The 23,641-nt window shown below is 38.0% G+C and overlaps 1 protein-coding gene across 8 annotated transcripts in view; it reads left to right on the top strand.

Annotated features, from left to right (window-relative positions):
• The window catches only part of SPEF2 (sperm flagellar 2), a 157,094-nt gene that overhangs the window by 4,442 nt on the left and 129,011 nt on the right, over nucleotides 1-23,641 (top strand). For 6 of the 8 annotated variants that reach the window (XR_012071530.1, XM_072958783.1, XM_072958780.1 and 3 more), the window contains exons 2-6: nucleotides 6,503-6,605; nucleotides 13,831-14,083; nucleotides 17,155-17,325; nucleotides 19,287-19,427; nucleotides 20,900-20,964. Coding sequence is in view for 7 of the 8 variants with exons in the window: in XM_072958783.1 (XP_072814884.1) it covers nucleotides 6,503-6,605; nucleotides 13,831-14,083; nucleotides 17,155-17,325; nucleotides 19,287-19,427; nucleotides 20,900-20,964 (733 nt within the window). In the remaining variant the exon portion in view is untranslated. The remainder of the gene's footprint in view (nucleotides 1-6,502; nucleotides 6,606-13,830; nucleotides 14,084-17,154; nucleotides 17,326-19,286; nucleotides 19,428-20,899; nucleotides 20,965-23,641) is intronic. The other 2 variants (XM_072958782.1, XM_072958781.1) reach the window with 1 other exon arrangement.

Raw genomic sequence — 23,641 nt, 5'->3', positions numbered from 1 at the left:
GGTATCAAATGACATGCAAATGGAAACTATCTACCACAGTGCCTATCATTTATACCAGATCTAGACACTCAATAAATATTATTTTGACTACTTTTCTGTCTCTTACTTTAGAAGAATGCCTGTTATAGTACCGGTCACATAGCAGACACTTAGTAAATAATTGTTTATTACATGAGAATGTATGAGTGGGGCAAAAGTAAGGTAAAGTATTGTTTTAGGCTGAACCTTACGGATTTGCCCATCTCAAGAAGGTCACCCTGGGTACTTTGATCCTCACCTTTGAGATTTCAGAAGTTCCACTCTATTACTTTAAGCGACTTCTTAGGAATTGTCACATGCTAACTAAAATGACATTCTGCTGATTTTATAAGCCACGGTACTAATTCATCATGATGAAAAGGATAACCGAATAACCTATACTGGTAAGGGAACATGATGTACATCTTACTGAGCTGGTACACACAGGAGAAGACCAAATTTATAGATCAGATTTCTCCTTGACAATCAGAAATTAAATATTACCAAAAGAACCCTCAAATCAAGTTAATATTTGGTATGTTTTACTTTTCTGCTCTAGAGAGATTTTATCTTGACATCAGTGAGTGGTTAGATTAGATTAGATTAGGTTAGTTTAGCTTAAAGTCAGATTCCCTCTTCTTCCTCTTCTCCCAGTGCCTGGGGAAACCATACTGTTCAATGACATCTTCCAGTGTTACCACTGCTACAAAGGCTTCTGAAATTATGATATTTGTGTATTCTTCTTTCATTGCAGTGTATCTCTATTCTGAATGAGTTTAATACATCTTGAGATTATCATTTACATGATGTGTAAGAAATTTAAGTAGATAAATTATTGTGAGTTTTAAGAGATAATTCTATATTCCTTGTTAATTGAGTTTTTAAAAAATAAGTGAATTTCCGTAGGTGGCTAATTTTGTCCTTTTGTTTTAAATCTTAGTAGTTTTTGTTTTAGAGAGTGATATTTTCTACTGTTGTCCCCAATTTTAGGGACATCCTTAATTTGGATCCCCTTGTGCAGTAACTATACTTTGTTAATTAGGTCTTATGTCCACACTTTTTCAAAAGTATCAAATTTTATTGTAAGAAAAGAGTAGAGATACCAAAAAATCCTATTGAATATTTATTTATATATAGTATTTTATAATATATTGTGGTGACCTTTTATTGGCCCATGACCTTATTGTATCATAGATACACAGAATTTTAGATCTGAAAAAGAATCTTAGACATCATTTAATTCTTCTTTGGCACATGAGGAAATTAAATCAGATATGTTTAGAGATTTGTTTAAAGTTATACAACTAAGTAGTGACAAGTTAGCAGAAGATTCTGGGTCTGCTGACTTTTAGTTCACTCCTCTTTTCCCTGGTGTCATTAAACTACACAGTTCCTCAGAGCTCAGCCTTCAGGGTCATTAGGAAACAGAGTGCTTGTCGCATAAAACAACAGATTATTTGATATTTTCTGGTTAGCTCAGCAGCGTTTTCCTTGACTGAAACTTGGCTTCCATTGACTAGAAATTGAGGCAGCAAATCTAATAGCAAAAGGCTGTTGTATAAATCAATGTCAAAATTTTAAGATATGAAGTCCCAAGAAAAGAATACCACTCAATATTTTAACTATTAAAGAAGTTTGTAATATTGCAATTGAGATTTTGTTTCAGATCGTAAATCTTAAGAATTATGACAAAGTCTTCAAAGGAGAAAATTGTAAAAGTTCATCGTCCTATTCTTATACTGGAATAAAAGAAATTGTCAATATCCTCCAGCTGAGGAGCACAGGATACATCTGTAGTTGAACAAAATTGAATTTATTGACTTGTTACAACAGATACCACAGGAACTGTGGGGCATCTCAGTAAGTGGCTATCAGAAAGGACTTACAGCATTTGGGCTTGTGTTAGGTGTTTTTGGAGGAGGGATCAAGGAAGCGGTGCTTTGCTAAGAATTGGATTCTTTAAGGAAGCATAGACAACCCTGTGATTGGGTATCTTAATAAAAATCTTACCTAGGGAGTGGGGGGAACAAAGCACAGAAAAAAGAAAAAGCAGCAACCATTCACATTAGTCAGAATAGGCAGACGATGTTTGGTCATTTTTGTGTGTTGGACATTATTGTTTTGGTCTGAGTTCAGACGTGATTACAGAGGGACTTTGTTTTTGTCTGAATCCATCAGGGTCACAGGGTAGCCTTGTCTGGTGTTGACATGCTGTGAAATTGATTACGTTCAGCAGAAGAAGGCCAAGGCCTTGCTGTGAACACTGGGCCAGCTCCTAGGAGCACCAGGGTCTAATGGGACCAGACCAGGGCCCCGCCACCAGCAGCTGCCTTCTGTCTCTCGAATCAAAGTAAACTGGCTTGGCTTTTTCAGTGTGGTTGACAACCTAGGTTAGGTCTTTGCTCTTCTTGTAGAGGAGGGGCGAAGGCTACTTAGCATAGAATGTGTAGGTCTGCAGTCCCTGATCTACAATTCCCAAATCCCCAAATCTATTCACCTGGTGGCAAAACTTGACCAGAAATGCTGCGAGACTGTGTTTAGTTTTTATTTCTGCCACTCAAATGTTTTGCTACAAAATTCAACTGTGCTTGACCAGAAAAAGAAAGAAAAATGCCTTATGATATCGCTTATATATGGAATCTAAAAAAAAAAAAAGAAACAAATGAACTTATCTACAGAACAGAAACAGACTCACAGGCATAGAGAACAAATTAATAGTTACCAGGAGGTAAAGGGGGTGCGAAGGGATAAACTGGGAAATTGAAAATTGCACCTCGTGGGGAGTGATGGAAATGTTAGCTATCTTGATTGTGGTAGTGGTTTCATTGGTGTATATACATCGATCAAAATTCATCAAATTGTACATTTGAATATGTGTAGTTTACTGTACAAGAACCATACCACAATAAAGGTGTTTAAAAAAAATCAACCGTGCTTGATTACATGTGCTTCCCCAGACTGGTAAGAGTGTTATAGCTCTTATTTGGCCCCAAGGGTAGGCCTGTATCTGAATTTAAGGACAGTGTCAAATATTTGCTCTCTGAGTACTGAATCACTTTTAAATAAGGATGTTTGTACTGTAGTCATGGAGGACCTGTTATGGAGCTTATGAATTGTGTAATCGATATAACCTGTTGCCTTAAATTAGGAGGCAGTAATAATAACAATAAAAATAATCACTGAGCACTTACTATATATATATATGCCAGGAATTATGCTAAGCACTTTACTTACAGTATCTCATTTAATTCTCAAACCAACCCTTAGGAGGTAGAAACCCTAACCCTCCTCCTTTTTTAAAGACAAGAAACTGAGGCTGTATAACTATCCACAGTTTGGGGGCTTAGAAGCAGTCAAGGAGTCTAACAGGAAAATATTTCCCAGAGCCTGTGCTCTCCTCATTACCATCAGAATGTGGAAGGCTTATCTTCTGTGCTTCCTCCAGCTGGCTCAGGGCCATCTGGGTGCAGAAGCACAGAGAGCATTCCATCCGCCGTCCCAGCCTAAAGTAGACCATCCACAAAGGCCCACAGCAAAGACTGCAGCAAACGGAAACCTTAGGGATGGGGATCAGACGTGCGGCTTGGAAGATTGGAGGCATGGTTGAGCAGTTGCTGAACAACATTTTCCCAGATGTAGATCATTTTAGAGCTCAGGAATAAGATCATCACTGGGCTCCCATGGTTCATTTATTCCTCGTATTCTGCATTGTTCCTTGTCCTAGAGTCAACCCACCTCTTCTTTCTTGTAGGAAATTCCAGTTGTGAGTGCAGATTGCCTTACAGAGGTGGCCGTCATAAAGTTAGTCATGGTACTCAGAACATTTACTGGGAAAAAAAAGTTTGATAAACCAAAGGAAAATAAGATTTCCTTTTCTTTTTCTTTTTTCCCCTTACTGTTTCTCTCCCCTTATGTCTCTCCATTTCTCTTTCTCTTTCTCTCTTTGGCTTTGTATGTTTCTTCTCATACTTTTTAAATCTATGTGTTCCTGGCTTATGTGCTTTTCTTTCATCTTTTTCTTCATCTAATTTCCTGCATGTATTCTTTTTTCTTCTCTTTCATTTTTTCTGCATGTTTTCCTTTTGTTGTTTTGCCATTAGTTACAGCGCTTCACTCATGGTTCTCTTTTGTGCCCCTGTAGCACACAGTACCTGAAGTGTCCTGTGCATACACAGCTGCAGACACATGCTTTCGTATTTGCTTATTGATAGTAAACTACTTGACAATGAAATAATATGTGTTTACTGTTCTTCTCTGGCCTTTATATCCAAAAATGCCTCTATTTTATCCATATCAGAATTGCCTTATTAATATATCCTGCCATTTCGAAGGAAGTGGATTACGATTTTATTTTTCTAGTGACTTTTTGTAGCAAAGCGTTTGCTACTGACCATTTGCCTGATGAGTTGAGAGTGATGGAATAGGATACAATTATTCCCCAGTCGTTCACAGGCTAGATTTCAGGTCTTCTGTCAACACAAACAGCAGGCATAGTGCAAAATCCAGAGGGAGGGAGCAGGGGAACAAGACCACCTGAAGGTGACATAGCAGCAGCTCCTGAATACAAAGTAATAGTCTATAGACTATTTACAGGGATCCATGAGGGGGCAGAGTGTAGCTCAGTGGTAGAGACTGTGCTTAGCATGCACAAGGTCCTGGGTTCAATCCCCCGTACCTCCATTAAAAAAAAAAAAGAATCCATGGTCTGAGAATGACTGTATGTCCCATGGCACTTCAGAAAACTGAGAACAGGGACGGGCTATAGAAGAGAGAAGGGAAAGAAGCAGAAAGAAGCAAGCAACAGACAGAAGAGGTGCAAAGCACAGCCAGAGCTGCCCAGATTGCACAGTGAGGGCAGTGGTGGCAGCCAAAAACCAGGGAACAGTATTGGAGGCCAGCAGTGGCGGGTCTCTGAAGAAAGGAGGAAGCAGGAGGAGAACACCCCTGCCTTTTGGAGGCAGCCGGAGCTACTAGGACTTCAGTCCCCTCAAAGACTGCTGCTGCGTGATGCCAGAAGGCATAGTCAGTAGATTCTGGAGCTAGATCGTTTAGGGGCTCATCCCGAGTAAACAAAATCAGTGAGAGGATTTTGACATCCTTTTAAACTACTTTGTTATTATGATGATTTAACCTAAGAATTTGGGTATTGTTAAGAGTATAAAATATTCTGAGAACAGATACTAGGAAAGCTTTGGGCAAAATCATGGACCTGTGTCAGATCTGTAAGTGTCTTATGATAACGTGAAGTTTTCTGTGTGAGTTCTCTGTGCAGTGCCCTTTACAGAGTAACTCACCTGGCCCGTCTGCGACACACACCAAGCACCAGTTCTGCAAATCCTGAAGAAATTATTCTTTCTTCATTTTCAATTAGCCACTTACTGTTAGTAGTCAAGTAGAAGAAGATAGCCTGGTATGAATGAGTTTGTGATACTTGAAGTGATATGTATAGTATTTTAATTGCTCTTGTCTAAAGGACCCTGATAGAAAGATGCTGAAGATTTTTGGAGGATTTTGAAATCATTTGAGAAATGTTAGCCTTGTCCTATGATAATATAATTTATGTATCAATTTAGTATGTCATCCTTGAATATCATGTAACTATATATCCTTCACTTCATAAGAAATATACAAGTGATGCCAAACTAAGGACATTTTTAAAGAAAGCAAATCCTATTTAACACTTAGGTTTTTTTTTTGGACTTATTATTATGTGCCTTTCATGTGGCAGGCATGGTACCAAGCAATTCTGGTACATTACCTGTAATCTTTAGAATAGCCCCCCAGGATACAGATATGGTGAGCAGACAGAAACTCAAGAGGGTTAAGCAGCTTGGCAGAGATCTCACAGCTAGTGGAAGGCAGAGCCAAGATTCCAGCATAGATATCTCTGGCTCCAAAGCCTGTTTTCCTCAGGGCTGTCCTCCATCACTAAACAACTAGACCAGAGTAAACCCTCCAAACCACCAAGGGAAAGTTGGATTATGTTCAGCAGGCTCTATTTAGAAGGTGCAGATGATTTTTGTAAAATTTCCATTGCAAAACGGTTAAAATTAAGTTTGAGGTTTAAAGAAGTTAGATTGTACCTCACTTCGCCGGAATATGTAATCATCATCCATAGGTTGTATTGATAACTAAGGTATTAGAGTATAATTTTATAAAATATATTGAAGGTTTGTTTTTAGATCTAAGGTTATACATTTTATTGGTTGTGTTTTGTTTGGTTTGATCAAAAGTGGTCTTTTCTTTTAAAATCCAGTATGGTATCAAGTACTGATTTACATTTATTCAGGGGTCTTTATAAGATGTCTGCTGTTAAACTTCAGTGTTTTCATTTGGTTATTAAAAGGCATTTTTAGAAGTATTTGCATGGCATTTTGAGTTCAAGATAAATTATGAAGTTTTACCCTATGTATGCATAATGAAAATATATAAGCTGTATGTACAAAATTATATTTACTTTTGTATCTCTATGTTTTAAATTCAGGTCCCAAGTCATTTGCAAAGGCATTTTCCAATGGCTATCTAATTGGAGAAGTTTTGCACAAATTTGAACTTCAAGATGATTTTGCAGAATTTTCAGAAAGCAGGTTAGTGAGATTATTCCTTACTTGAAAAAAGATTAATTCCTTTGGCATTTGGATGGTTTTAGCCTCCAAAGATAACATTAAAGAATCATTTATAACAAGATCCCATCCAAAATGAAACCAGAAAAGCATACCATTGGTATGCAAATCATTGCCTCCTCACATATACGTACTTCATTGTCCCAGGAATACAAAGGAGAAGAAGTTATGTGGTGCAGCAAGACCTCATCTCTAGCTGGTCCCATTTTAATATCTTCTATATTCCTGCGGTCCTGTGTTTTAGCAGATTTGTGACCTTTTTCACCCACCATTTCTCCAAAAGTTTTTTCTGCCCATTTCTCTCTTCTCCTTCTGGTACTCCCATTATGCGTATGTTGGTATACTTATCAGTATCCCACAGGTCTCTGAGGCATTGTTGATCTTTAAAAATAAACTTATTTTAGAAGAGTTTTAGATTTATAGAAAAACTGTGAAGATAGTACAGAGAATTGTCATATTATTCTCATCCAGTTTCCCCTACTGTTACCATCTTATATGGTACATTTTGTAACATGATACATTTTATAACAAAAATTTGTTATGATTTTTACCTAATATCTTTTTTTCCCCAGTATCCCATCTAAGATACTGCTTTGCATTTTATAATCACATCTCCTTAGACTCTTCTTGGCTATGATACTTTCTCAGACTTTCCTTGTTTTTGATAGTCTTTATAGTTTTGAAGAATTAAACACTGGTCAGGTATTTTGTACATTGTCTCTTAGTTGGAATTTGTCTCATATTTTTCTCATGATTGGAATGAGTTTAGGTGTTTTGAGATCCTGTTGATTTTTCTTCATTCTTTTTCTTTTATAGTTCTCCTGTAAATAATTTCAGTTGACCTGCCTTTGAGTTTACTAATTCTTTCTTTGCCAAGTCAAATCTCCTGTTGAGCTATTCTAGTAAATTTTTATATTTCATTTATTGTACTTTTCAACTTTAGAATTCTACTTGATTCTTATTTTTAGAATTTTATTGATATTCTCTTTTTGTTGAGATGTTATTCTCATATTTTCTTTTTTAGTTTTTTTTGAATGGATTTTTTTAGTTTAATTAACATAGCTGACTTAAGGTCTTTGCCTAATAAATTCAACATCTAGGCTTCCTCAGAGAGTTCCTGTTGACTTTTTCACCCTATGTATGGACCATACCTTCCTGTTTCTCTCTGTGTCTCATAATTATTGAAAACAGACATTTAAAATAATATAATGAGGTAACTCAGATTATCCCACCTCCCCAGGGTTTGTTGTTGCTGTTTTGTGTTGTTGCTTCTCCTGCTTTTTTTTTTAACGACTTTCCTGGACTAATTTTGGAGAGTCTGTATTCCTTGTTGTGTACAGCAACTGAAGACTCTGCTTGGTTAGCTTAGTGAACAGAGCAGATGAACAGAGGTTGGCAAATAAACAGAGATGTTTTAAAATATCTTGAACTGATAAATCTTTCTTGGCTGAGAGACTGTGAGTTTGTTAAGGTATGTCTTTAGTACTTTCACAGTTTTCAGCTCTGCCTTAGCCTTTACTTCCTGCTTGAACAGGACCTCAAGGTCAGCCAGAAGTGAGAGATTTGGGCCTTCTTCTTTCTTTCCTGGGCATCCAAACATTCCTACACATGTGTACAGCTCTCTAAAGCCTCATGAATATGTCAGAGCTTTTCAAAGCCCCCAGTGGAAATTTCTTTCTTACATCTTCCTTTTAAGTTTTGGGGCAGGCTCTTGTTTGCTCCAGTGGTATCAATCTTAGGTAGCTGTGATCTGAAACAGTTGCCACTGATTGACTTTTGCTAATACCATGGGAACAGGGCTTTTTCCAGTGACTGAGCTCTAAATAATGTTAACTAATGTTCTAAGGATAGGACTTTTTGAGGAGCTTTAAACCTGTCTGTCCTCTCAGATAGCTGTGAGGCTTCTGGGTTTTACAGCTTCTATTGTTGCAAGTCACCTGTTTTCAAGGTTAATGTAGAGCTGGGGAGAAGGGATTGGGAATAAGGCAAGTTAAAATGACTAAAAGGTCTCTGTTCTTATTAAGTTTTTTTCTTAAATAAATGTCCCTTAGATTGTTACAAGCCTTCAGCTAATTTCTAGAGTTATGAAAAGTTGATGTTTATAATTTTTGTAAGTTTCCTTATTGCCTTTATGGAGGAATGGATTTTGGAGGCCCTTACTCTGCCATTCCTGACATCCTGCTCTGTATCCATAATATTTTAACCTGATAGATCCCACTCAAGAATTTCTTAGTCTTTGATTGCTTGGAATGGTAGACCTCTATTGAACAGTGCCTATGTTGCAAGACATTAAGGCAAAAGAATCTGGTACCTCCATTCTAGAGGTGAGTCGTTCTTTCACAACCCAGATTATTCTAGTTGTACAGGTAATAATAGTATGACACAAGAGAAGCCATGGATTGGAAATATATGTTCATACCAAATAAGCCTCTTTTGCTAATCCCAGATAATTCTTAAGCTTCTAGGGCACTGGACAACTTCTAATCTGTACCCTACACCCCACGTCTCACATCTGTTCTTCAAGGGCAAAGCATACATGGTCCTTCACAGCTTAGCCCCACTGCCTCCTCTGCCTGAGCTTCCAGCACTGTGTCCCCTCTGTTTCTGCCTTCATTTCCTTCCCTGCAGTAGAAGCCAGGACTAGACTCTTAAGATATAAGATTTCCAGGTGAGTCAGTTTCCATGCCCTTCTTGTCTCCTTTTTGCTTTCTCATGAGTTCTCATATGCACAGATTGATTTGTGATGATCTGCATGTAACCATGTTTCCAATCCTTTTTTGTTGTTACTACTTATCCCTTTCTGAATGTTTTCAACTTATCTTTCACATTTACTCATTATAACACTGATCATGTTGTTGTCAGTTTCTTTATTTGTATCTTTCTCACATTGCATGTTATACATTCAAACGCCTTGAAGTTGGGGTATTGAGTTACTTTTCTTTGCATCTCTAGGGCGGTCACAGGTCTGGTGCATGTTTAACTTTCAGGAAATGTTTTTCAAATTAATGAGTGACTACATATCCGGGTAAAAACTACATATAAAGACCTTTTTTGAACTTGTTAGTAGACAGGCAGAACTCTACACACACATCTTTAGGTGTGTTATCCCCATCAGCTTAAGAAACTTTCAGTACTTCAGTTCCTCTTTCTCAAAGCCTGTCTTACAAGATGCTTCCCTGTGTGACCCTCATCTAGCTTTCCAGCCACATTTCCCACCAATCTAGAGCTATAATATAAACTGCTTTGGTCCACAACCATGTCATGTGCTTTGTTATGCCTTGCACCTTTTTATATTAACATTCTTCCTTCCCTTCTACCATGAGAGACTCTTATTCATCCTTAAGATCCAGCTAAAAATCCACCCCTTTTCTAAACTCCTTGTTCCCCTAGCAGATTTAATTCTCTTTTCCCCTTTGTTTTAATAACCCTTGGGACATCCCATTTTAATCACATTAAGTTATAATTATTTTTTTATATGTCTGTTCTTATCAGGGTGCCTGCCACATGAAGGAGCCCAAACAATGTCTGATGAATGAATATATGAATGTTTACTCTTCAACTAGATTGCAAAGTCGCTCAAATTTGCAGCATATTATTTATTCTTTGTGCTCCATGCATTGTTCCTGGTCCATAGCAGACACACAATAATGTTACTCTATTGAGTAAATGAATGATTTCAGAAAGTATACCTGGTGAGCCATAGAAACTTAAAAGACCATACTGATCAGAGCATGCATGTAATATTTCAGGTGTACTTTGGCTCCCGTTAGCAGGGCTATAGAAGGCTTTGTGTGCAATGGGAAGAGATCTTAGTGACACAGATCTTTGTGAATGGAGAGCCCTTTGTGCAAAGAAAAAGAAGCCCCTTTTTGGATGAAGCAGCCTCATGCCAGGTGCAGGGCTTCACAAGCTGAGCACAGGGTAGACTTCACACCCCTGCCCCACCTTTCCAGGTGTGTGCCCTGAGCATCATCGGGTATAGCAGCCCTCCCTTTCATTCACTGCCAAAGACTAACTTTCTATTCTATTGAGTCAGCCCATTTCTTTAGGTGGAAAATGGGATCTTCTTGTCCTGACAATGAAATACTATCCATCTTTAGTTCCTGAAACAACCTACTTTTTTCCAGGGTGCATGGTATTTTAAAGAAAGCAATAATCAGTCAATCCATGGATATGACCTTTGTAATAGTGTATTCAGTGGGGAGAAGGATCCTTCTTTGTCAAAGCCCATTTTTTTAGACAGCTCTCCAGTGCCAGAGCTCATGATTTGGGGATTTTTGTGTGGTATTTTTAGTTCCTTTAGTCTAAAATGTAAACAGTAAAACTAAATCTGTGTTGCTTAATAATTTGAAGTTATTTGCCTTGGGAATTACTTAATCCTAAGAATAATTTATCTAACTCTGAAAGAATTCTGTTTTAGAACTATCTTTAGTCCATCTCAGAGGGTGAAAAATGAGCAGATTAGCGAAAAGAAAAAAAAGTAATGTATATCCCTTGGGAGGGCAGCTTCTAATTACCTTGTAAGATGTATCCCCTGACCAGGTGGCAAGGAGGAGAGGAGATAGGTAGGTAATCCCTTGGCAAATGAGGACTGCAAGTAGAGAGGGAGACAACTTTTCCCATGTTACATCCCTTATTCCCTTAGGGGTCATCATTTACATCATATGCGCCGTCTGCAGAGCAGAGATGTCTCAGTGGTTTCTCTGTGTTCAAAAACAACTGTTGATTGTCATGTTATAATGATTGAGTATCCACTGTAGTAAGAGTGGACTTCCACCAACTTACACACCAGTGATATTCTATGGGAGTAAAAATTCCCTGATTTTAATTGGAAATTTAGAATATTTATGAAAAACTTACAGAGAGAAGTACTGTTACACCTGGATACTTTGACCAGACCATCAGAGCCATTGTAAAGCCTCCTGTGTAACTGAACCATTGTATTGGCAGGCACACGCTGCATTCTAGGGGTCACGTTATACAAGTAAGAGGAGGGGAAGTGTCCTTCACTTTTATTCAGTGCAGGGCTATGTTTTGATACAATTTAGAAATGAATAGTGTTTGCTTTTGAATTCTTCCTTCTGAATTATGGTGCTTCCAACCTCTGTATCCCAAGGTCATGACCCAGACCAAAACCCTGACCAGTGGCTCTCAGGCTATTATCTTTCCAAATATGTGTAGTGGACAAGGCATAAAGGGCTCCTAGGATAGGAGGAACATGAAAGGATAACTGTGATAGAAGATCAAAAGGTGGGTGTCAGGTTCCTGTCCAATGGATGTGAACATAAGTCATTGATCAGACCATCCTCTTTCACAATCATACTCTTCAAAACATGGTCTGCTGTACCCTAATCATTTTAGGCCAGTATTTGTTTCTCAAACTGTAAGGTCATTTGTTGGGGGACAAATTGCAAAACTGGACAGTACACGAGAAGATCTAAAAAAAATATTTTACTCTTACTACTGATAAGATTGCCTTGTAGAATTCCTTATCTTTTCTCACCCCCTCTAAGATCTGTTTCTCTCTTATCAATTTAAAATATTTTTTTCAAAGTTTGATTGATGTGGTAAGCCCTGCTAAGTATGCTTTACCAAATAGAGGAAACAGGACGGTTAGTTACACCGCACAACTGGAAAGGAATTCAGCATCTTGTGTCACGTTTGTTGATGTTGGTCTTCCCATGATAATGGCTCCTTATTTATATTTAGAAGTCATTTTTATATTTACCCAGCTCCACCTCCTTTTAGAGCATGGGTTTTTAATTTTATGTTATGGGCATAATGGTCACTTTTAGGCTAGATTTAAGGAAGTTCACAAACACACAGTATACACATTTTGTGTATATGCATGGATATGTGTTTTCTTTCCCGTGGAAAAGGCTCTGTAGGTCTCATCAGATTTCCAATGAATGGTATCTGTGATAAAAAAAAAGTTTAGAGCCACTATATAAAGGTTAAGTGCTAAGTGATCCATATCAGCTTCTAAAAATTTAATTGAGGTCATTAAAGGTCACTGTATCTTCCCCCATATAATTTTATAGTCCAAAATGAAGTTATTGAGTGAGTAACCCTAATTCTGCCAAATGTCCGGCAACTCCCTCTGGTCTAAGGTATCCCTCTGTTCTAAGGGGAGGAGGGGACTTTGATGTATAGTCAAGTATATTCAGTATTCAGTGTATTTTTCCCATTAAAGAATGCCACTGAATGTTTGGAAGAAGGAGAAAATAGGCCAGTGGTTAAAATTGGTGTTTGCTTCCAGTTTGATCATAGAGAGGCACAGAAGTTGAAAACGCCCCTAACATCTTTTGCTGTCTTTCTGTCACTGGATTCATAGGCTCATTAATAGTCCTAAGTCATTGGAGGCCTCTATTACAGCAGTCACGTCAATTTATCTCTACTTGTTACTCATCTAGTTTTCCCACTATTACTCCTCTAGGGCCTCGTTCATCTTTGTAAGACTTTAATAAACTTATAAAAATGTATTAAATTTAATAAATAAGTTGTTAGTATATAATGGGTATTTAATCAATACTTGTTAGTTGAGAGAATAAATTAATAAATGAATTAATGAGCTTGTTCTAAAATGTGAGCTTAATTCAATAACAGGTAATTCGATAATACATACAATTTAGAAAGTCTTTACTGACTCTTAAGAATATAAATTGTACAGGGAAGGTTACATTACTAATTTAGTTGTGTAGCTAATATAATTTAATTAAATATTTCTACAATGCCTGAGAGGATTACTGTTAAAGTTGTCACTGCAACTGAAAAAAGGGTTATTTTCAGGTTTTAGTAGTATCATTTCAAGAAATGGAATTTAAATTGCAGTTTTGCCTTTCAAATAAAATAATTCTTAAAACCATGATTAAGTTTTTCCATTTAGAAGAAGGTATTTAGTCATCCTTTATTTGGTATTGACTTCTTCTAGAAATTCTAGCATCTATTTAAGTAGGAAAGTATATAAAATTAATGGGTTTTAGTTTAGCCATTCAGGAGAAATAAATGCATGGAGTTCAGGATAACAGATAAAATCTCAATGTATTTACATGATTGAGTGGTTTTAGGGAGGAATGATGTGTTTAAAAGAACATGAGGTAATTCATATTATTGGATCATCGTAATACCTATGATATTTGTCATCTGCTTTAATTCAGTGTCTAATTATGTAAAATATTTTAATGCCTAGGATTTCAACTGCCAAGCTTAATAACTTTTCTCGCTTGGAACCAACACTTCACCTTCTGGGTTTGCAGTTTGATCAGAATGTGGCCCACAATATCATCACAGAAAAGCCAGGGGCAGCCACGAAACTTTTATATCAATTGTACATTGCTCTTCAGAGAAAGAAGAAAAGTGGTCTGACTGGAGTGGAAATGCAAACCATGCAACCCCTGACACACACAAAACTTCAAAGCATGAAAAGTGAGGTTTTCCGAGATGTAAGTGCATAAAGAAACATAATCAGCATATAATAGTATAAGATTTGGTGAAGGGGAAGGACCGTGATGCTGCATTCTCTAAGAAGCCCTGTTGAGTACATATGCCCAGATGGATGCTGTTGGCCATATTTGGGTCTTATTTTATGTGAATATTTTCTATTCATTTATCCTTTTTGATGCCTCCTTCCATTCCTATCCATCAATTGCCAATAACTTACCAAATTCTGGTTATTCCTAATTCCCAGTTCTTTTTATTCCTGCTCCTCTCTTTCCATTTCTACCCCCATCATATCTGCTCGGATCTCCTTCTGAGTTCCTGCAGCAACCTCCTCACACGTCTCCCAATCTTCGGACTTGCTACTAGGGCTTAATCAACTGCTAGATGAATCTGCCCTAAATTCCATTTAGTCGGGGTTCTTCTGCTCAGAAACCTGCTGTTTTATGTATATTCTGTCCCCAAATGAGACCGACATCGAAGTTCCTTCACTGAACAGTTTCATCCTGTCTTTTTAACTTTAATTCTTCATTCCCTTCAGTATAAACGCTTTCCTCTACATTAATTTGCAGCCTGCCCTCGAGCAGGACTTTGTACATTTCCTCTCTTTCCTCTCTCCCACGCAAGCTCACCCTTCTCGTCTCTCCTCTTCCTCCAAACTTTCCTGCATCTGCTCTGTGTAGCCTACCCAGTACACATGGACTCTCCCTGTGGACCGCCTGGGGCACAGGTAATTGTCACTCTCTGGTGTTACCCTCCTTCTGCTGATGTTGTTGGCTGCCTTTCATTACGTCTCTGTCATATGGCCTCACAAGATTCTTAGTTCCTCACGTTCACGAAGCATGCCCAGTACAAAGCTCTGAACATTGCAAATACTCATTAAATATCTTCTGGTTATTTCACACAACTTTTTAGTTGGCAGATCCCTATGGTTCCTTGTGATAAGTGAAGGGCATTAACTTTTCCAGGCCTGTGGGATAACGGGGAGCGCTGCACTGATGATATAAGCAATACTCCCCATTATCTAAGTAAGCACGAAACAGAAATGGAAATAATTAAATTTCTAAATTTAATTTATGAAGTGGCAGTGACAGTAGATATGAGGGCTGCTCCTGCTTTCAGATTTGTCTATTTTTAATGGACATCCTTATGATCCTGGTAGCAGAATGAACCCAGCCCCCACGGAGAGCTAGAATTAGAGTAGGATGAAAGCCAGATAACTTAGTATTGTATCCTGCTTCCTTCACCTGCAAGCTGTTTAACTTTGGATCAGTCCCTGGAACAGTCTCAGTCTTAATTTTCCCAACTGTAAAAACAAGGATAATTATCTCTACCTGCCTAAGAATTAGGTTTTCTGGTATCTTCAAGAAGACAATACATAAGAAAATTCTTTGTAAAGTATAAAACAGTCAACAGTAACAGGTACTACAAGAGCCATGGAGATGAGGCCAAATAGGAAGCCACTGGGTTTAATGTTGGCCACGGTGACCTTCCAGAGTCAATCACTCATTCACTGAACAAAGACTTATTAGGCCCCTACTGTATGTCAGGTACTTGCATAAAAAACAACACAGGAAAAACCCCACTTCTCTTAGGGCTTACATTTTGGGGAGAGGAAAATGTTTCAGGAGAGTGGTGGGTTTGCAAAGGAGATAAGGAGAATGGAGCATAGACTGTTCTTTCGTGCAAAGTGAAGGTAAGGGGGAGAGACAGTAACAGTAGCTGCAGGAGAGAAGCTCGATGGGAGTGTGACATTATTTGTTTATTTTCTGGACATAGAGACTGTGACAACTTTTCAGTTGAGGAAAAGAATCAGTGCAGGAGATGACTGGTGTGAGGGCCCAAGTGGAAGGAGACCCCCTGGGGAAGAGAAGCGGAGGAATGAACCAATGGTTCTGATGAAGAAGGAGATATCTTACAAAAGAAATAGAGAAGCTTTTTTCTTTGATATGGATGGGGGAAGATGCAAGTGTCTATTACACAGTAAAAATAATGACAAAAATTGATTGACCATACACAGTGAGGTGCCAGGCCCTGTTCTAGGTGCTTTATGTGTATTTTCTCATTTGACCTTCACAACAGTCTTATGAGATAGATACTTTTATCATTCCCATTTTACAGATAACAAAACTAAGGTACAGAGAACATAAACAACTTTCCCAACTTCATGAAGCTAGTAGGTAGTAAAGCTAAAACTCAAACCTAGGCAGCCTGACTTTATACACTTAACAGTAGGCTCTTTGATAACTCAGTGAGTATTTCCTGGGTTAGGGGGAAAAACAAATTAAGTTGAAGGTATAGGTATGTGTTAAAGTGGAGAGGTAGGATGTTGAAGTACCTGACTTTCCCTTGCCACCGTGAAGCTGGAGGCCAGGCTGTTTTTAACTGTGAAAAGAGCAGGTGGATGTGTAAGTGCTTAACGTCAGTCAAAGGTCCTTAAATGTTCTTCTGAGTAAGTGCCATTATCTACTGAGGCAGTTTTAGAAAAGGAGGATCAAGAATGGTTTGAGCAATGATACCATAAAAAATTTAGTAAGTCATCAGCTTCGAAGTAGGCTACTGTTGGATACTAAAGTTTTAGTTAAATTATGTTAGCCATGTTGCTCTGGGTCCAATTTTATAGTCATCACTGAGAGTTCATTTTCTTGGACTGCTGCACCCTTATTTCCAGTGGCTCATTGTTTCTTCATTTATTACTAGGAAGTGGCTTAAGTAATAGGAAGAATCCAGCTTCTTATATTAACTCTTGTGTGTTGAAATTGGCTTTATAAATTATTTTTATGAAAATGTATTTCTAAGAATTTAAGTAGCATTCACTGAAAATGAAACTCAGGACAAAAAGTTTAATTATAAAAGTATATAGGAGACTATTTTGTAAGAAGGAATTTCAATCATGCATTTTTATTGTCCTTACATCAATTAGGGATAAGAGCAACTGGTATGGGGCTTGAATTTATTTCAACAATAGTAATTCATAGAAATTTTATTTTGAGACAAATTTTATATATGCTTATAACGACAATATCCTTTTAATTCTCTAATAATGGAATCTTTTTGAAATGCTTTCTTCATTTAGAGACTTAGAAACCTGATACCACGTCAAACTGATTTCAATCTGATGCGGGTTACACACAGGTTTCAAGAAAAATACAAACACATGAATGAAGATTTTGTCTGCATGCATTCTGAGAAACCTGAAAAATTTCAAAAACTCCAGGAAGAACAAAGATGTTTTAATATCGAAAAGGTTTTATAGAACAATTTTTCCAGAAATTCATTAGTGCATAGTATACTGTTTGCGAGTTATGCCTGTAGTACACATTGCATAAGCATGAATCCAGCACGAGATGCTGGTTCCTGGTTCCTGATGCATGACTCCTGGCTCTGCCTCTCTCACCTTTCCCTCCCTCACTCTTCCCCCTTCTCCATCCCCACTCTCCCTGACTGTCACCTCCCCTTGTGGCTAAGAACCGGAACTGCCATTCCCAGGGGTAGCAGAACAGCTTGATATCTTTTTAAGTTGTCCGATGCTTTAGTGATAGGAGGTTGCTACAAGCAACCCCAGCGAAGGCTTATGAGCATTGTCACTACTGGGGGAGATGGAGCAGACACTTGTTGCTCTTGTTTCCCTCTTTTGGTCCCTCCTTGGTCTTCCTGTCCTGCTCCATTTCTCTCTTCCTGGCAGTGTGACGATTCTCTGCTTGCTTTCCTTTCCAGTCCCCTTAAACGTGTCTTAACATCTTCCTGGCCCTTGCTTCTTGCTTTGACTAACTCTCCGCTACTTCCCAGATTTCTTTGGAAATCTTTAGTGATCTCCTGTGCCTTTAAGGATATGAGAGGACAATGGGGTGTGGAATCATTAAAGACTTTTAAGAGAATTTCAGATGGCTGCATATATGGAATGTGTAAACTACAGGCAAAAGAATGATAGTTCTTCTCATTGTACTGTAAATTGCTTTTTAAACTCATATATTTAGAATGATGAGAAATAAGCATATTCTGAACATAGTCAGCTCCTTGTTGGGAGGGAGGGAAAGGGGAAAGACCAACTCTGGAAGATCTTAGGATCCCATTACTTGCCTGGGAGTGGATAAAGGTTTGAGCTTCCCCTCAGCAGTGCAGGGTAAAGAGACAGGCACTCTTAAAGTTGTGTTTCAGTCCATGCCAAGAGCTGGGGCTCTAATTTTATGGACCCAGCCTGTCTCACTTTAAAGTGCCACATCGAATGTAGACAGTCTCCAAAGAAAGTTGAGGAAAAAGAGGAAACATGAGCCCATGAAATATTCTGAAATAAATTATGTTAAAAATGATAGGCAAATAGGAAAAAGGGAGAGCCTGTGTCTTCCTGGTTTTCTCAAGGGAAAAAAAACCAGATAAACATTGCAGTTAAATAAAAATGGATATTTGGGGAAGTGAAATTAAGACAACTTTTAAATTATTTAAAATTTCTGACCTTTTAATGGTAAAGTGAATATTTTTACCTTTGGATATAGAATTGATGATCTTACTAATTCTAGTCTATGCATTAGTGGTAAAGTCATGATTAGTTTCACATGTTGCCTCTTATTTTTAAAATATTTAATCTATATTTTATAATACTTTTTCTTTCAATTACACCCTCCTGCTTATATTCTTCTTAAAATAATTACTGCCTACATAGAGAAAAGATGATCCAATAATGATAACACATGATTTAGTGTTAGTTCAAGATTGGAGGCAGCCTCTGAACTCATTGTGTAAGTGTAACTGGGTTTTGGGGAAGCTTGTCGTTTCTACTGGGTTCCCTGGGAGCCCTCCTAGAGACCATGTCTTAGATTGAATTTTCTCTTCAGACCATCTTCAGAGACAGAATTTTTTCTTCCCGTTATTGGGCAGGTCATGAAGGTGGAACTGGGAAAGAATTATACTCTTCTTTGTATTGGGAACATCTCTATTATTCTTTTAGTATCACCACCCAGAATGAAAATACACATTTGGTTGGCATAATTTGGGGATTCCAAAATTGTGTTTTAATATCATACCTTTAAAATTAAGTTATATTGACACTTGCTTCATAACATTACACAGTTAACACCTAGTACGTTGGTTAATTGTTAAATTTGGAAAATTTCATTGGGAAATTTGTATACATGTGTACCTGTGAGTGTAGAACATTGAGTATTATTCTGATGAACTGAATAACTAAACTAATGTATATGGGATATTCAGCAACGCTTGAGCAGAAGACGACAAAATGAAATAATGGCCCAAATCCAAGCAGCTATCATACAGATTCCTAAGCCTGCATCAAATCGTACTCTGAAAGCACCTGACGCCCAAAAAATGATGAAAAAGAAAATAGAGGCAGAGGTAAGTGATAACCCTTTAATACTGTGTAATGTTTCTCTTAATAAAAGGATGATCTTTCCCTAAAACATAGAAAGACTTCCCCAAGCTCCCCACATTCTTCTCAAATTGTCTCTGGCATTGTCCCTTCTCATTCAAAACTCCTCCACTATATGCATATCTAATCCACTTTATACTGTTATTTGTTCAGAAGCAGAGAATGTAGCTTTAGGACAGGGATGGCAAACTCCTATTAAAGGACAGTACCTGCGTGGACTCCTGTGTTGTGGAGTCTGCGGCCACTAACAAACTGGGCCAGAATGGGTGCCATTGTATTGGGTCATGATGCCCATGGGTACCACGGGGGTCAGTCCAGGTACCCATTCCATGGATGTGCCATTCCTCCTGTCTACTTTTACTTTATGCCTCCTCACCATGCTGCACTATTTTTCTTGAATCCCAGAAATGTTTAAGTAGTCTGCTTGCTATCGGGATATTTAAATTTAAAATACCTACACTAGTGATATTCTGCTAGACTATACCAACTGTCAATCAAAAGGAATTGACTGTATTTCACAGGGGAGCAATGCTACATTTTGATGCTAAATCCTGCAATCTCCACTGCATCCTGCTATAATGATTGTTAATGATATTCTCTCCCTTGACTTAAGAAAAAAGATTAATAGCTACCATTTACTAATTACCTACTACATGTCAGGCTGTGGGTTGGTCACTTCACATTATCTTCAATTTGTAAATAACTCCCAAAGTAGGATATTATTTTCCCTATTTTGTAGATAAGGAAACTGATCTCTGAAAACTGACATGTTTTACCCAAGTTTACGATGCTGATAAAGCAGAGATTGACAGGTCTCTCTGATTTCTAAATCCACTGTATTTTATATTAATTCACATTTTTTAATATTTAAAAAATCCTATAGTTGGATTCTAAAAAATACTACCTATAGAGGCTTTTTTCTGACCCCATTTTATAAAAGGCACTTAATTCTTTGTTTCCCTGAATTGATAAGTTTATTAATAAGGATATGCAGTAGGCAGAGGATCAGCTAAAATTAATTTTCAGAAAGCAAATTGAGGTTGCACAAGAAATGTTTAAAACACCCAAGATGATCTTTAAAGAAATATTTATATCCCAAAAGTGCTTATTCTCATTTAAAAGAATTGCAATTAAAAATGCACGTCCTGACTCTTTGATAATTTTTATTCTCATTAAATGCCCTTTCATGTACTGTCAGAGCTAGAACAGTGAAATAAAAGATTCAGGTTAGGCAATTTTCACCTTCTTTTAAGTGTATTTAGCCTAGTCTAACAGTAACAAAACAGTATAGAAGAAGATTCTAGAATGCAGCTTTTCAGATCTTACCTCCTGATCAGCTTGAATTATTAGTGCATGTCATTTTTTAAATCTGAACGGATGTTGTAAATGAAAATGTTCGCTGCTGTTTAGAGATACTGAAAATGACTTTTCTTTAAAGGATGTTGCCAATGAAATTAAGAATTTCGAAGCATTGATAAAAAAGGATCTCCAGGCAAAAGAAAGGTGGGATGAAAATTATTTTAATAATCACAAACCTGCATTCTGTTCTCCCTGTTCTTTAATTTTGAATATTTAGAAATAGTTTACCTGAAATAGCTGTTCCAAAGATGTTTTCACTGTAGAATCTTCATTAAGAGAGTGTCTTAAGGAAGATAAATGAGTTAAAATTCAGATTAATTGTTCTTTACCTACTTTTATAAAGATCAAGAGGGAAAGTGGCTATTGTGAGATGTGAAGTTAATTTATTTTTCTGTGCTATATTTAAAAACACTTTTAAATTCACACATTTTTTAAACATTCACTAAAATTTTTTCAAGTTACCATTAATTTAAATTTGTCACAATAAAGCCTTTATTAGACTCTGGTTTCTCTCATGTTGTAGCCTCAGCATTTAGCACTGGGACCAGCAATAAAAAAATTGTTGAATGATTTTGTTGAGTGAATGTCACTAAGACAGACAGTTAAGTCAGTTCATTACAAAAAATGCCTGGTTAACAGGCTCCTTTTTCCTAAATATGAAGGTCTTTTCCCCTGTCGTTTCCTATTAGGGTCATTGACTCACAGAGAATAATTGATCAGAGCCTGCTTATTTAGGAGCAACTTGAGTTTTTCTAAATTTTTAAAGGAAACTATCCAAACTCTGTTCACTTACGTTTTATAGAATAAGAAATAAATCTCTATTAAAGAAGAAAAAAGACGCAAATGGTACACTTTGGTTCCACATTAATATTTCTGAGGGATGGAAATAGAGTCAAATACAGAGGAATAAGAAGCTTGAAGAAGAAATGGTGAGGATGTCAGGTGTGAAAGGAAAATGAAGCAAAATAAAGAACATGCTTGAATTGCCTTTCCTCCTCCCCTTCACGGAGACTCCTGATGCCCTGCTCTGACCCTGCCCGCACTTGTCAGTGCTTCCCTGATTCCTAAAATAACCACAATCCAGGCCTGCCTACCTGTGCAGCTGCTGCCTGACCCCACCAGCCCACCCTGACCGTAGCCCATCCAGCCACTCCATTTCTTCCATCCTTCACTCATCTCACCAGCCACCTGCTCTGGAGTCTTAAACAGGTGATGTCCACCAGAATGACCATCTTAAAATACTGAAATACCTTATTACTTTTGGTGAATGGTTTTCTCTGTAGCTCCACACCCAGCCCCTTTCCTGGGACGCCTTGATTTCCACACAATTTAGCAGCCAGAATTAACACCAAGCACAGCAGCATCTTCCAGCCCCTGCACCAGCATCCATTTTGATTGATTAAAATCCTCACAATGTCAGTGACTAAATGTTTTAAAGATCCTCCCCACACAATACAGCTGCAGACCTTCACCCTGAACCTCATTGCCTCCCCAAGCCAACCTGAACCTAGGCCTCTCTCTCCCTTAGCTGGAAACCCTGAAACAAGACTGGGTGAAGTTGGTTAGAAGTCTACTTCTCTCTCCTATAATAGAAATCAGAGTATCAGCAGCCCAGGGCGTGTGTTGCCACTCTGAGGTCATCAAGGACTGAATGTTCCCTTCAGTTCTGCTATCCTGATGTGTGGTTTTTGTCCTCAGAGTCACACTCGCAATGTAAGACAACTTCTGGGGCTCTGGCCATTTGGCCCATGTTCCAGCATCAGGAAGGAGGATAGACAAAAAGTGGGTATGTCCAATCTGCAACAGCTCCTTCTAGGAGCCTTCCCAGAAGTGCCCTATAACATTTCTGCTTGCATCTCAGTGGCCAGAATTCAGTCACGTGGCCATACCTAGCTGAGTAGGAGGCTGGAAACTGTAGTCTTTACCTGGGTCTTCCTGTCTTCCTGAATAAAACTGGATCTCTGTTTTGAGGAAAAAGGATGAGAAATAGCAGTGTTCATCACAGATCTTTTCTCAGCAGAAGCCTCCACTTAGTCTGGCCAGAGATTCCCCAGTGGGGGCTCACGAGGTATAGACATCCTTACTTCTCAGAGCAGCAGGGTGGGGCCTAGGGCAGCTGGAGTCCCTGGACCAGTCACCTGTGGCTGTGAGCAGCCCCATATGTGACTCCAAATCCCTCCCAGGGCACTGCACAAAGGACACCTCCTCTGATGGACCCCCAGATAAAAGATGTTGGGAAGCACTAATCTAGAGCACAGTTTTAAAGAAAACAGAAAAAAGCCATGGTACAGTGTGGCCTTTCTTAATCCCTGTTATTAATCACTACTTCTTTAGTTCATTCTGAATTCTCAGCTTAGAATCAGGCACGCTCTGGGCTCTTCCAGAAACTTTTCCTACTGCAGCTGCCTCTTCCACAGCCGGCTCCTGAAACACTTTCTCAGGGATGTCTATCTTTTTTCTTTTGTGAGAGAAAAATGATGTCTCAGTGAGAGCAATGTAAGAGTTCCCACTGCTGGTTTTCCCCCACATGTTCTATTACTATGTTTTTTTTTTTAAGACAAATAATAAATGCTGTCTGCTATTTATTTCTTTAACTGAAGCTGTTGGCTGCTGTAATTTAACATTGGGATTCATAGGTTTACCTTAAGCTCTGTCTAACAACTGCCTTTTTAATATATACAAATTTGGCCACAGTTCCTATCACTAATAATTCATACACATATAATTATTAATTCTATGGAGGCCTGACAAGCAAACAGATATAAAGAAAACATAATTATTGCCCTCAAGAAACTCACATCTTGGTAAAATGAATATTTAT

The sequence above is a fragment of the Vicugna pacos genome, chromosome 3, assembly GCF_048564905.1.
Source record: "Vicugna pacos chromosome 3, VicPac4, whole genome shotgun sequence".
Lineage (NCBI taxonomy): Eukaryota > Metazoa > Chordata > Mammalia > Artiodactyla > Camelidae > Vicugna > Vicugna pacos.
Note: the sequence above shows the minus strand (reverse complement) of the source record. Positions and strands in the feature narration are given on the sequence as shown.